The sequence below is a fragment of the Macaca fascicularis genome, chromosome 17, assembly GCF_037993035.2.
Source record: "Macaca fascicularis isolate 582-1 chromosome 17, T2T-MFA8v1.1".
In the NCBI taxonomy this organism is placed as follows: Eukaryota; Metazoa; Chordata; class Mammalia; order Primates; family Cercopithecidae; genus Macaca; species Macaca fascicularis.
Genome location: NC_088391.1, coordinates 93,574,097 through 93,587,429, shown reverse-complemented (window position 1 = coordinate 93,587,429; position 13,333 = coordinate 93,574,097). Strand labels below are relative to the sequence as shown.

The following is a 13,333-nucleotide window of genomic DNA, read 5'->3' as shown; positions in this document are numbered from 1 at the left end:
CAAAACCCTGTCTCTGCTAAAAATACAAAAATTAGCCAAGTGTGGTGGCACACATCTATAATCCCATCTACTCGAAGGATGAGGTGGAAGAATTGCTTGAACCCAGGCAGTGGGGGCTGTAGTGAGCCTAGAGCGCACCACTGGACTCCAGCCTGGGCGACAGTGAGACTGTCTCAGAAAAACGACATAGTGTGTAAAATCAATAGACCACTCTGATTAAAGAGAGAAATAATTGTAAATTTGTGGTACTAACATCTTTGCTATATCTAGGCAGTTGGTGCACTTAATTTTGCCGTGGAAAATTCAACTATCACCTGATCTCAAGCTTGAATGGTATTGAGTTATATATATAAAAAAACATGGTTTTTGTATTTCCTGTAAAATTCACAAAAGGTGATGAGGCTGATGTCAAATTTAAATAGAAGTTTGCAGTAAGAAATGTTTCTTTATAGTAAATCTTTTGCATATCCTCCCTACTACTCTTAATGTTAGGCCATTAAAATAGCCTCAAGTGGCCTGGGCAGCTTGCAGATTTTTGAGGCCCCTCATTCCTCCTGCCCTGATGAAATCAGTAGATTTAAAATATTATTTTTCTAAATATGACAAAAGAATGGAAACTTAGGTAATAATGTCCAAATCTTTCATATTATAGAATAAAGTGATGTATAACTATAAAATTCCTGTTACTATGTATAATAGATATTTTTGACTAAGTAATTTCCTGAACCTAAATTTTTAAAAATGTTGTATGAGTAAACAATAATTAACATTTGAAATTTTAAAACACTACTAGTATCAAAAGATAATAAACATAAAAAATATGCAAAGCTATCGAGAAGATAGAATCACTGGTCTGTTAACAACTCTAAGTCACTGAGGAGCATAAGTATTGTGAACCAGAAGTAAAACTAATGGGACAAGGAAAACACAAAGGACAACTTATTACATAATGTTAGAGTACAACAAAACATTTAAAAGGCTGCTAACCAGGCTATACAATTTACAATATTTGTGTTTCCAAAACTAAACTATAGGCATAATATGATGACCAAAGATACTACATCAGATACAGGGGTAATATAGGTAGATGATCATTTAAAGTTGATTTTCCCCTGAGTTGTCTATAAGAAACTACTGTTCCTTATTGATGTAATGGCTTGACATTTGAGGACTGTATAGCCATATTTGGGGAAAATATAACTCCTAGAGAAAGATATGAATGATATATCTACAGCTGAAATGAACATTTAGGAAGAGGTCGCATCTGCTCACCTCCATAGATTTACCACACCTTGCAGGAAAATGTTCAGCCCCTTCAAGTTTGAGATTATAGACAAGGAGCCATTCTGGGCGCCTCTTCTGGTAGGCCCTAATTAATGGCATAGCTGTTGCTGGTAGAGGGTCTTGACTGCAAGTTGTCCAGGTTCTTGATATTTTGAATAAAGAATTGGACAAAATGCACAGCAAAGCAAGGAAAGAGTGAAGCAACGAAAGCATAGATTTATTGAAAATGATAGTACACTCCACAGTGGGCCCAAGCAGTGGCTCAAGGGCTCTGGAGAAGGAATCTTCTGGGGTGTGAACACCCCCTAGAGGTTTCCAGTTGTCTACTTGGTGTTCACCCCATGTAAATAAAGCAGTGGCCCACAATCAGTCTGATTGGTTGCAGAAATCAGTTGGTTAGAGGCTGAAGTGAAGTTAGAAAGTTACACTCCCATGCGAATGTCTGGTTGCAGAAAGCAACCAATTTTGCAACCAACTTTAAATTTTCCATCTGCTCCACAGAAAAGGGGTTTGCAAAGGGAGTAGCCTCTGGTCTTTTTGTTACTTAAGCGTGGAAAGTTGGAATTTTCCTATCAACTTAGTTGTAGGAAGTCAGGGTGAATCGGTCTTAGGTTCCCTGCCTCCAGACCCTATTCTCCTGCCTCATAACCACTCACCTAGACTAATGCTCCCCACCCAGGGGGGACCTTTACCACTTAGGGCAGTGGTCCCCAACCTTTTTGGCACCAGGGACCCATTTCATGGAAGACAATTTTTCCACCTGACTGGGGTGGGAGTGGTGGGGGTAGGGATGTTTTCTGGATGAAACTGTGCCATCCCAGATCATCAGTCATTAGATTCTCATAAGAAGCATGCAACCTATAGATTCCCCATGTGCACAGTTCATAATAAGATTCCCTGCTTCTATAAGAATCTAATGTCACAGCTGATGTGACAGGAGGCAGAGCTCAGGCAGTAATGCTGGCTTGCCTGCTGTTTGTTCATAGTAGGCCACAGACTAGTACTGGTCTGCAGCCTGGGAGTTGGGGACCCCTGTCTTAGGGGATATTTGGCAATGTCTGGAAATATTTTTGATTGTCATGACTAGGGTTGGGGTGCTACCAGCATTCTGTAGGTAGAAGATTGGGATGTTGCTAAGCATCCTACAATACACAGGACTGCAGCCACAACAAAGAAATAATCCTGTCCAAACTGTCAATAGTGCCCACGTTGGGAAGCCTCATCTTAAACCAGATTTGGGATTATCTTTAAGTCCTTTCTCCGTCACCATTAATTCTTCCATCCCCCTCCTTGATCCATTTGCTTTTTTTAATATTATTTTAGTTTTTTTGGTTGTTGTTGTTGTTCTTTTTTGAGACTGGAGTGCAGTGGCACAATCTCCGCCTCCCGGGTTCAAGCAATTCTCATGCCTCAGCCTCCTGAGTAGCCGGGATTACAGGTGTGTGCCACCACGCCTGCTAATTTTTGTATTTTTAGTAGAGACAGGTTTCGCCATGTTGGCCAGGCTGGTCTCGAATTCCTGATCTCAAGTGATCCGACTGCCTTGGCCTCCCAAAGTGCTGGGATTACAGATACGAGCCACCGCGCCCGGCCCAGTTTTATTTTTTTGAGACAGAATTTCACTCTGTCACCAAGACTGGAATGCAATGGCATTATCATATTTCACTGCAACCTTGAACTCCTGGGCTCAAGAGATCCTCCTGCCTCAGCCTCCCAAGTAGCTGGGACTACAGGCGCCTGCCACTGCACCTGGCTACTTTTTAAAATTATGGTTTTTTTAAAGAGACAGGGTCTCAAATATTTTTGTAGAGAACAGGGTCCTGCTTTGTTGCTGAGACTGGTCTCGAACTCCAGGGTTCAAGCAGTCTAACTCAGCCTCCCAAAGTGCTGGGATTACAGGCATGAGCCACCGCACCCAGCCATTTGCTTTCTTTTAGTTACTAAATCCTGGGTTTCACTCTCTTACTCTTCTTTTTATACTACCATCACTCTAATTCAGACCCTTATCAATTCTCTTCTATCACTGCAGTAGCCTAATTGATTTTCCAATTTTATTGTCTCCTTGCTTTGATACACCGGTTGATACTTCTAACTCAAAAACTGTTAGATCTCTGAAGGTGGCTCCACAGTAGGGATCTGTCAACATTTTAGCCTTCTTTTCCCAGACTTCACACCTGTAACCGTGCTATAGCTAACATGGACTATATAAATGTTTATAAAATGGAAGAAGTATTTTTTACTCTTCTTCCTACTTTCTTTGTTCATCTTTGCCTGCTACCAAATCCAAATGAGTAGGGGAAAAAAGTTTTTTTCCCTCTCTCTGCAGCTTTCCTTGAAATTACCCCAAACCAAGTATCTCTCCTCAAACTCCTGTAATATCTTCCTCCTTTCTGTGTTAACCGAACTCTACCTTCTCATTAAGTTATTAATATCTCCATCTCACTTACATTACAGATTCTTTCAAGTTTGGGATTTTTTTTCCGCATCATTGTTAAATGTTAACAAAGATGTTAACAAAACTTTAACAAAGTGTGTTAAAGCACGTTTTGGTTCCTTGTTCAGTGCTTTACACAATTATTATTCAATACATGTATTAAACTAAGATATTTACAGAAAGAATTTCTAACAATTTTGAACAATCTCTGGCTTTATGTTGCTATTTTATATATCTAATATTGGGACTTTTTCCTGTTAAGAACAAAAACCAAGTTCATAATGTCAAAATAGTTCAAAGATGGTAACATTGGTAAATATAATAGGAAGTTTAAAAAAAAACTAATATAATTTTCCTTGTGTTTTCTTGTAGTGTCTGTTTTTTATTACTGTTAGTAATAGGCTTTCTCTGGTATTCCTTTTCTTTTTACTCTATAAGCAAGTAAATCTTGCTTAGCATTTACTTTTGGTGCTGTTCACTTGACATTGGTCTAGGAGGTTTCTAGTCCAAGGGACAGAAGCATTTATGCTGAAAAATAGATAATTATACTTTCATTAGTAGCAAGTACATAAGTAACAAACATGACAAAGCCCTGGAGACGGATAATACTTATGCCTATATAAACCTAGCCATCAGCAGGAGTGGTACGCAGCAGTTCCTTTTCAGTTCTTTAAGAGCTCTTCAGTGAAATACTAATTAGGAATTCAGTGCCATAAAGCTTGGAAAGATCTAAGGAACTAGAGAGAAGAAAATGTTGAAACAATGAATCCCTTTTAAGATAGTTACCATTAAATGATTTAGAGAATTTCTGCGAGTAGGCGAGAGTAACTATTTTTCCAGCTGCTTAATTTTTTTTTCCCCCCCGAGATGGAGTTTCACTCTTGTCGCCCGGGCTGGAGTGCAATGGCGCGATCTCGGTTCACTGCAACCTCCACCTCCCCGGGTTTGAGCAATTCTCCTGCCTCAGCCTCCCAAGTGGCTGGGATTACAGGCACCTGCCACCACACCCGGATAATTTTGGTATTTTTAGGTAAAGACGGGGTTTCACCACGTTGGCCAGGCTGGTCTTGAACTCCTGACCTCAGGTGATCCACCTGCCTTGGCCTCCCAAAGTGCTGGGATTATAGGCATGAGCCCCTGCAGCCGGCCCAGATGCTTAAATTTTGTGGGGAAACCCAGGAGACTAAAATCACCTCAATTGTCTTTGTGAGGAGGGGAGTACAGGGAAGGTGTACTTTACTATAGTTGTAGAAATATCAAGAGGAATTGCTGAAGTTTCTTTCAGAGCCAATGAAGACCTACCAAGCATTCTAAAGGGTGATTCTTTGCAAAGACAAAATTCAAAATAAGAGTTATACTTAAATAAAGATTATAAATACCTGTACATTGTGGTCCAGGAGACTGGAAGACTGTAAATTCCAACATTTAGAATGTCACTGATCTCATAATCTCCAACGTTCAGGGACAGAGCTGATAATTCTTTCTTTTTTTGTTTTTTTGAGACAGTGTCTTGCTCTGTTGTCCAGGATGGGAGTGCAGTGGTGGGATCATGGCTCACTGCAGCCTTCACCTCCTAGGCTCAGGCAATCCTCCCACCTCAGACTCCCAAGTAGCTGGGACTAACTGCAGGTGCACACGACCATGCCTGGCTAATTTTTAAATTTTTGGTAAAGACAGAGGTCCACCTATGTTGCCCAGTACTGGTCTCAAACTCCTGCTCAAGCCACCCACCCACCTCAGCCTTCCAAAGTGCTGGGATTACAGGCATGAGCCACTTCACCCAGCTGAAGTTGTAAATCTTTGTTGCACTTATTTAAACTGATGTGACAGAAGAGACCTGAACAGTTTACTTCAGTGTAATGAATAATACTTCAGTGTAATGAGTAATACTTCTTTGCTTAACCTACCTTGGATAAGTGAAGTACTAAAAACAAAACAAAAGTGAAGCATTAAAGAATTACATCTGCAAAGGAACTATTAATTAATTACACCTTTGAAGGAAGAGTACTCTAAATCCAAGGTAGTGTTAACATTCTTCATTACTAGTCCAGACTATCCTGTCTACTTGTGACTAAAATTGTACTTCTCAATTAGCTTCCAGGCCTACCCACTAGACTTTGAAGGAGAGTGGGCAGTACTGTACTTACATCTGCCTCTGCCCCACCCTTGATTCTGACATCAGAAAGGACATCACAAGTAGCTCCTTGAAATCACCGTAGACAGGGTGAAAAGGAAATTCAACAGGAGGTTATTCCAAAGACACTGTAGTTTTCAGCATATCGATAGATTGTTGAAGGGGAATGGTGCCAATGGACCCTGCTAGCAAAAAGAAATATAAAATGTGTTCTATTTTAAGAAAAAAAATCAGGCCCATAAAAGACAAGTCATCATACATTCTACATAGTTGCAATGGGATATACTTAGACCAAAAAAATTATTTGACATTTCTCTGAAATTCAAATTAAATTGGGCATCTAATGTTTTTATTTGCTAAACCTGGCAACCCTATCTATATTCATTCTAAGAAAGGACTATATTTTCCTGACCACAAAGAAGCATAAAATACGCTATTCCTGGTGTTAATAGAAATGGTTATATCAAATGCTTTCTACCAATCCAAATTTATTCTATGTTTATAATAGGGCTGTGACAATCCATGATAGAATTACGTTGCTTTCTATGAAGTTAAGAGAAAGTAACTTTTTGAATTTTAGTAAAAAACTACTTATACGGTGTACATATCTTACCTATGAACTTTCATTATTGCTAAAGTTGATATGAGCTCAGTTAAATACCCACTATGACACGTACCTCACTTAACTTAGGCCCAGAGCAGTCACTGCCACACTTGATAAGGCACCAAGAAGCACTGGCCAAATGTTGCACATGGTTATGAGTTGGGCATACCAACTTTTTATAATTCAGGGCCTCTGAAATCAAGGACTTCTGAATGAGACACCAGTCTCTTTCACATATTACATTAAAATGTCAAAGCAATATTATTCCTTTAAAAAAGGGGTAGGGGGTGAACTGGAAGATAATACATTTGTGACATTATGGGAATTTCTAGAGTCCTGGATTATTCAAAATGATTGGATGGCAATTTTCTTTATAATTTTACTAGGAATTATTTTTGAAATAATACTCATGAAAGCTTGTGCATCCTTTTGGAAGAAGTCCGCACTTCCTAAAAAGGGTAGTTCAGATGTCCGGGAGGTAAGAACAAATGGTTGATTTCCCCTTTCCCTAGTTTTCAAAATCAGACATAAGAATAATTTGTAAAATTTTTGAACTTTGATACTCAGATTACTCCTCTAACAATTTTTTCCATTAAAATAGAGGGAAGACAGTTGCCCGAAAAGCAGGAAATTTGGTGAGTATTATACAATTTCACATTTTAATATAAAACTTGTTCATCCTGAGCTTTTCTCATTGATACTGTGACTTTTTTATTCCTACTCAGCTCCAGAGAATTGGTCAGTTATTAATCCATCTTCAGGAGAAAGGTATGTGACATATCACATATATATTCTGAAGCTAAATGAAATAGGTTGGTTGTGTTCTATTCAAAATGCCTTTACTTCTGAATTTCAAAGAAGGGTTTTCCTAGCTGTTCAACGTCACGATTCAATCTAACATTTACTTTAAGTGGTTGCTATGCTCCAAGCTATGTTAAGGACTTTTCGTATATTATTGAAATTATCCTTCAAGGTAGGTAGTATTATTATTGTTTTTACAGATGAGGAAAATAAAGCTTGAAGAGGATAAGTGACTTTCTTTCCTACTCTAACACTCTCTCCAATATACCAGTTCTTACAATATAACTGAAAAGATATTTATTTAGCACTTACTGTGGACCAAGCAAACACTGAGCTAGGTGCTGCATGAGTGACATGAAAGGAGTTTGTAAAATCAGAATTTATCAGAATTGTAAAGTTATCTCCGTACTAGGGATTAAATACTGACATAATGATGAATCTTGTTGCTCTCAATATTTTAATTGTTTTAATTGAAATCCGTTCAACTTATTAGATATCTACTATAAAGTGGACACAAACACTGGGATTCAAGCCATAAGATAGTCTTTGTTCTCAAGAAGCTTATATTCTTGTGGAGAAGATGTATACATACAGGAAAATTGCCTTGTGGTATGGTGACACAGTGACAGAAATATTAAAACATTTAGGAGATGCCTAAGCCAGCCTAGGGCGTTGGTAATGGCTTCACGAAGAATGTTATGCTGGAGCTGAATTTTAAAGGATTAATGAACATTAGCCCAAAAAGGACACAGGTTTAGGAGGGTAAGAAAGACATTCCAGGACATAAACAGAAACAGCAGCAACGTGCAAGAAATTACTATTATTTCAGAGTTGCTTGGAATGTTGAGGTTGAGTCAGGAAGTAGTGGAAGACGAATGTGAAGAGGTAGGTAGGAGTCAGGTCATAAAGGGCTTTCTATACCATGTTAAGAAGCCTGGATTCAATTCTGTAGATAATAACCACTAGTGGTGGTTACACATAAGAGTGGCACAGTTTTGTGTTTCAGCTAGATCACTAGTCACTGTGTGATTAGTTGCTGTGTGAATCAGAGGATTACTTGATGTTCGTCTAATTTCTTTTGTCAGGTATAATAGGACTTTATTCTTTTAATCTGGTTGCTATATTGTCATATTGGGTACTAGCAACTCTAGTTCTCAGGTGAGTGTCTTGGGAAGCTGTAACAATATCTGGAGGTGTGAGTAGGTAGAACCCTTGTCAGGGCCGGTTGGGAACAAGAATGCCAGCACAAGCTACAGCATGTCAGTAGTGCAATCAGAATAAGTCCAAATGGACAGACCAAGAGTCAGCATTTGAGATATTACAGGGGTTAGGTGTGCTTGGTGGCCCAAGCTTCACATGTAATTCAAAATCAGAGGATTAACAGGCAAGAGGAATTCACAAGAAGACATGGAGAAGAAAAAGGATTTTCAGCTTCAGAATCAAGAACACTTTAAAGATTTTCCATCCCTGTATCCTATTATTCCCTTCCTGCCTGGACAGAAGTTAATCCTATCCTTGGGTGGCATCTTTCTAGGGAGAGTTAAGGGAAATTCATTGAGAAGAAGAGGTTGAGGGTGGTGTTGAAGGAAAAGGATTAGAGAAAAGATATGGCTCCTATGGCAGCAGCATATTATGGTGAAAAAACACAAATTTTGAATTTAAAAAAGGTCTAGCTTTATATCATAGTTCTGCCTCTTTGTTTTTTTGTTTTGTTTTGTTTTGTTTTGTTTTTTGGCAGGGTTTTGCTCTTGTTGCCCAGGCTGGAGAACAATGGCACGACCTCGGCTCACTGCAACCTCGGCCTCCTGGGTTCAAGTGATTCTCCTGCCTCAGCCACCATAGTAGCTGGGATTATAGGCACCCACCATCACACCTGGCTAATGTTTTGTAATTCTAGTAGAGATGGGGTTTCATCATGTTGGCCAGGCTGGTCTTGAACCCCTGACCTCAGGTGATCCACCCGCCTTGGCCTCTCAAAGCACTGGGATTACAGGCATGAGCCACCACACCCAGCCCTGTAGTTCTACCTCTTAATGATGGCATGGCCTTGGGCTAAGGACTTAAACTCACTATACCTCCATTTTTTTTTTTTTTTTTTTTTTAATTTTCGAACTAAGGATTAGAAGAATTACCTCTTAGGAATATCATGAAGATTAGTTGAAATAACATGTGTAACACGGTGGCTCACACCTGTAATCCCAGCACCTTGGGAGGCGGAGGTGGGTGGATAACTTGAGGTCAGGAGTTTGAAACCAGCCTGGCCAGCATGGTGAAACCTCATCTCTACCAAAAATACAAAAATTAGCCGGGTGTGGCGGCATGCACCTGTAATCCCAATGACTCGGGAGGCTGAGAATGGCTTGAACCTGGGAGGCGGAGGTTGCAGTGAGACGAGATCATGCCACTGCACTCCAACCTGGGAGACAAAGCAAGATTCCAGCTAGAAAGGAAAAAAAAAAAATATATATATATATATATATGTGTGTGTGTGTGTATATATATATGTGTATATATATGTGTGTATATGTGTGTGTGTATATATATACACACACACATATATTTTATATATATGAATTCTTTTTTTGGAAAAGAACTATGTTTGGAACAGCATATTTTATTTTTAACCATTGACACCTTCAAATAATTTTATTTCATTTAATTTTTTAAAATTTCTTCAAAAAAAAAACAGGATACATGTGCAGAACGTGTAGGTTTGCTACATAGGGATACGTGTGCCATGGTGGTTTGCTGCACCTATTGACCTGTCCTGTAAGTTTCCTCCCCTCGTCCCCCATCCCTGAAAAGGCCCTGGTGTATGTTGTTCCCCTCCCTGTGTCCATGTGTTCTCATTGTTCAGCTCCCACTTAGGAGTGAGAACATGTGGTGTTTGGTTGACTGTTCCTGTGTTAGTTTGCTGAGAATGATGGCTTCTAGCTTCATCCATGTCCCTGCAAAGGCCATGATCTCATTCTTTTTATGGTTGCATAGTATTCCATGGTTTGTATGTACCACATTTTCTTTATCCAGTCTATCATTGATGAGCATTTGGGTTAGTTCCATGTGTTTGCTATTGGAAATAGTGGGACAGCATCTTAATAAATTATTTTGAAATAGAAAGGTATATTGGCCGAAACCTAAGCATCAGAATGGTTAAAATGTACTGCATTAGAGATGGAGTGGATTTTATCTTGCTTATGAAATAGGACAAAGGAGAAAGGGGTAGCGGGGGGGCATAGGGGAGCAGAATAGAGGGAGTTGCAAGTGTAGTGGTATGAGGCTTAGGACTGAGTGACATAAAGGATAAGACCACCACTCAGTATCTGAAATCTGGGGACTCGAGCTGACCAGGTATAGTCTCAGTAAGCAAAGCAAACGGCTGACCTTATATCAGATTTTGGGGAATGGTTTGTTTTAGGGTTGGCCTTATCCATAGATGCATACTTGAGTGAGAGTCTGCCACTAGTCACCTGACTCTCAAAGCTTAAACTTGTCACTGACTGGTTGGTTTCAGAAGTGCATTTCCTGAAGGGAGTTATTGTTGATAGATAAAACTGTTTAAAAGCAGACTTGGTGTTTATTTGTTACTATGACTATAGGGTTGCCATTGATTGATTGACAACTGATTCTGGTACTGGTTACCATGGCTCTAGAACTGTCACTCTTTTCCTAGGAGAATGAGGAGTTATTTTTAAAATCTCAAAGGCCAATTAAGATTCCTTGGTGGGGAGAGGCCAAAGGACATCTCACAAATGGGGAGACGTACCTAATGTTTAAATGGGAGCCCTTTGCATGACTGTAGTCAACTCTCTCCTGCTTCTGCCTCCAAGTCTTCACTAAAATCAGTCACATCTATGAGTGGTTTGTGTATGAGGGATATTTTTTCTCCTCACTGAAATTGAGGAAAGAGTTGGGTCAGTTTGTTGTTAGCAATCAGAAGCCTGGAGGTGGAGATGGTCATTCAGCAAATACTTACTGATTGCCTACTCTGTGTCAGGCATTGCTGTAGGCCCTTGAGACTCATCAGCAAACAAAACAGTGTGTGGGGGTGAGAAAGGGTCAGACAATAAACGACAGCATAATAAATAAATTATATGTCAGAAAGTGACATGAGAAATTAGAGAGAACTGTGCTGACCAGGCATAGTCTCAGTGAGCAAAGCGAACTGCTGATCTTACATTGGATTACTGAATTTTGGGAAATGGTTTGCTGCAAGGTTTTTTTGTTTTTGTTTTTGTTTTTCTTTTTGGAGATGGAGTCTCATTCTGTTGCCCAGGCTGGAGTGCAATGGCACAATCTCGGCTCACTGCAACCTCCACCTACTGGGTTCAAGCAACTCTCCTGCCGCAGTTTCCCAAGTAGCTGGGTCTACAGGTCCATGCCACCACACCTGGCTACTTTTTGTATTTTTAGTAGAGTTGGGGTTTCACCATGTTGGCCAGGCTGGTTTCAAACTCTGATGTCAAGTGATCCACCTGCTTCGGCCTCCCAAAGACCTGGGATTGATTAGCAGGCGTGAGCCACCCTGCCCAGCCTGCGTCAGCATTTTCTCATGTTAGGATTAGATCATGCCCATTCCTAAACTAATCACTCAGAAATGGGATTACTATATTAGACTGAGCCTAATAATCTGAGGTAGAACAGGTGTTGGAGAGTAGACATCATGATCATCCAACCCAAAATTTTGTCTTAGTTGAAGAACGGACTTTACTACCAAATATTTCATACTAAAAGTAATGAGCAGATAACAAAGATGTATATACAGTCTGTATTAGATTGTTGGGGCTGCCATAACAACATATCACAAATTAGGTGGCATTAAAGAACAGAAATTTATTTTCTCAAGGTTCTGGAGGCTGAAAGGCTTGGTTTTTCCTGAGGTGTTTCTCCTTGACTTGCAGATGGGCAGTTTCTTGCTATGTCCTCACATGCTCTTTTCTTTTCTTTTCTTTTTCTTTTTCTTTTTCTTTTACTTTAAGTTCTGGGGTACATGTGCAGCACGTGCAGGTTTGTTACATAGGTAGACATGTGCCATGGTGGTTTGCTGCACCTATCAACCTGTCATCTAGGTTTTAAGCCCAGCATGCTTTAGATATTTGTCCTAATGCTTTCCCTCCCCTTGCCCCTCACCCCCTGACAAGCCCCTTTGCATGATGTTCCCCTCCTTGTGTCCATGTGTTCTCATTGTTGAACTCCCACTTAGGAGTGAGAACATGCAGTGTTTGGTTTTCTGTTCCTGTGTTAGTTTGCTGAGAATGATGGTTTCCAGCTTCATCCATGTCCCTGCAAAGGGCATGAACTCATTCTTTTTAATGGCTGCATAGTATTCCATGGTGTATATGTGCCACATTTTCTTTATCCAGTCTATCATTGATGGGCATTTGCGTTGCTTCCATGTCTTTGCTATTGTTAATAGTGCTGCAGTAAACACACATGTGCATCACATGCTCGTTTATCTGTATGTGCATGTCCATGGTGTCTCTGTGTCCAAATTTCCTCTTCTTACAAGGGTACCAGTCATATTGGATTAGGGCCCCACTCTAAATAAAGACATCAGTTAACTTAATCACATTTTGATGGCCTTATCTCCAAATATGGATTAAGGCCCACACATATGACCTCATTTAACTTTAATAACCTATTTAAAGGCCACGTCTACAAATATGGTCACATTCTGAGATACTGGGGTTAGGACTTCAACATATGAATTTTAGAGAAACACAATTCAGCCCATAAAATAGCCTACATATTAGAGGTTAATAAGTGCTCTAAAAATTGAAAGAACTTGAAAACTAACATATTTTAAATTTTACCTAATATTTTTGTGTTATCTATGAAAAAACAAAATCATTAGTATAGCCTAAAATACCCCCAAATTCTAATTAACCAACTCCAGATTAATGAGATTTCATTGTGTCAACTGAAGAATGATGGTTTTGAAAAGAATGATGGTGTTCATAAAGGATTGCAGCCTGTAGGATAGCCGTTCTGACAGACTAGGAAGCATAGCCTCCTGTCAGAAGCCAGACACAGGCCATTGGAGGGCAGGAAGAATAAGACAGGAAATCATGCTGAATGA

At 39.7% G+C, this 13,333-nt stretch overlaps 1 protein-coding gene across 1 annotated transcript in view; it reads left to right on the top strand.

Moving 5' to 3' along the window:
• The first annotated feature begins 6,596 nt into the window (after positions 1-6,596).
• The window catches only part of CCDC168 (coiled-coil domain containing 168), a 29,681-nt gene continuing 22,944 nt past the window's right edge, over positions 6,597-13,333 (top strand). The window contains exons 1-3 of the mRNA XM_015439494.3: positions 6,597-6,934; positions 7,058-7,091; positions 7,182-7,224. Coding sequence (XP_015294980.3) covers positions 6,704-6,934; positions 7,058-7,091; positions 7,182-7,224 — 308 coding nt within the window. The 5' untranslated portion in view covers positions 6,597-6,703. The remainder of the gene's footprint in view (positions 6,935-7,057; positions 7,092-7,181; positions 7,225-13,333) is intronic.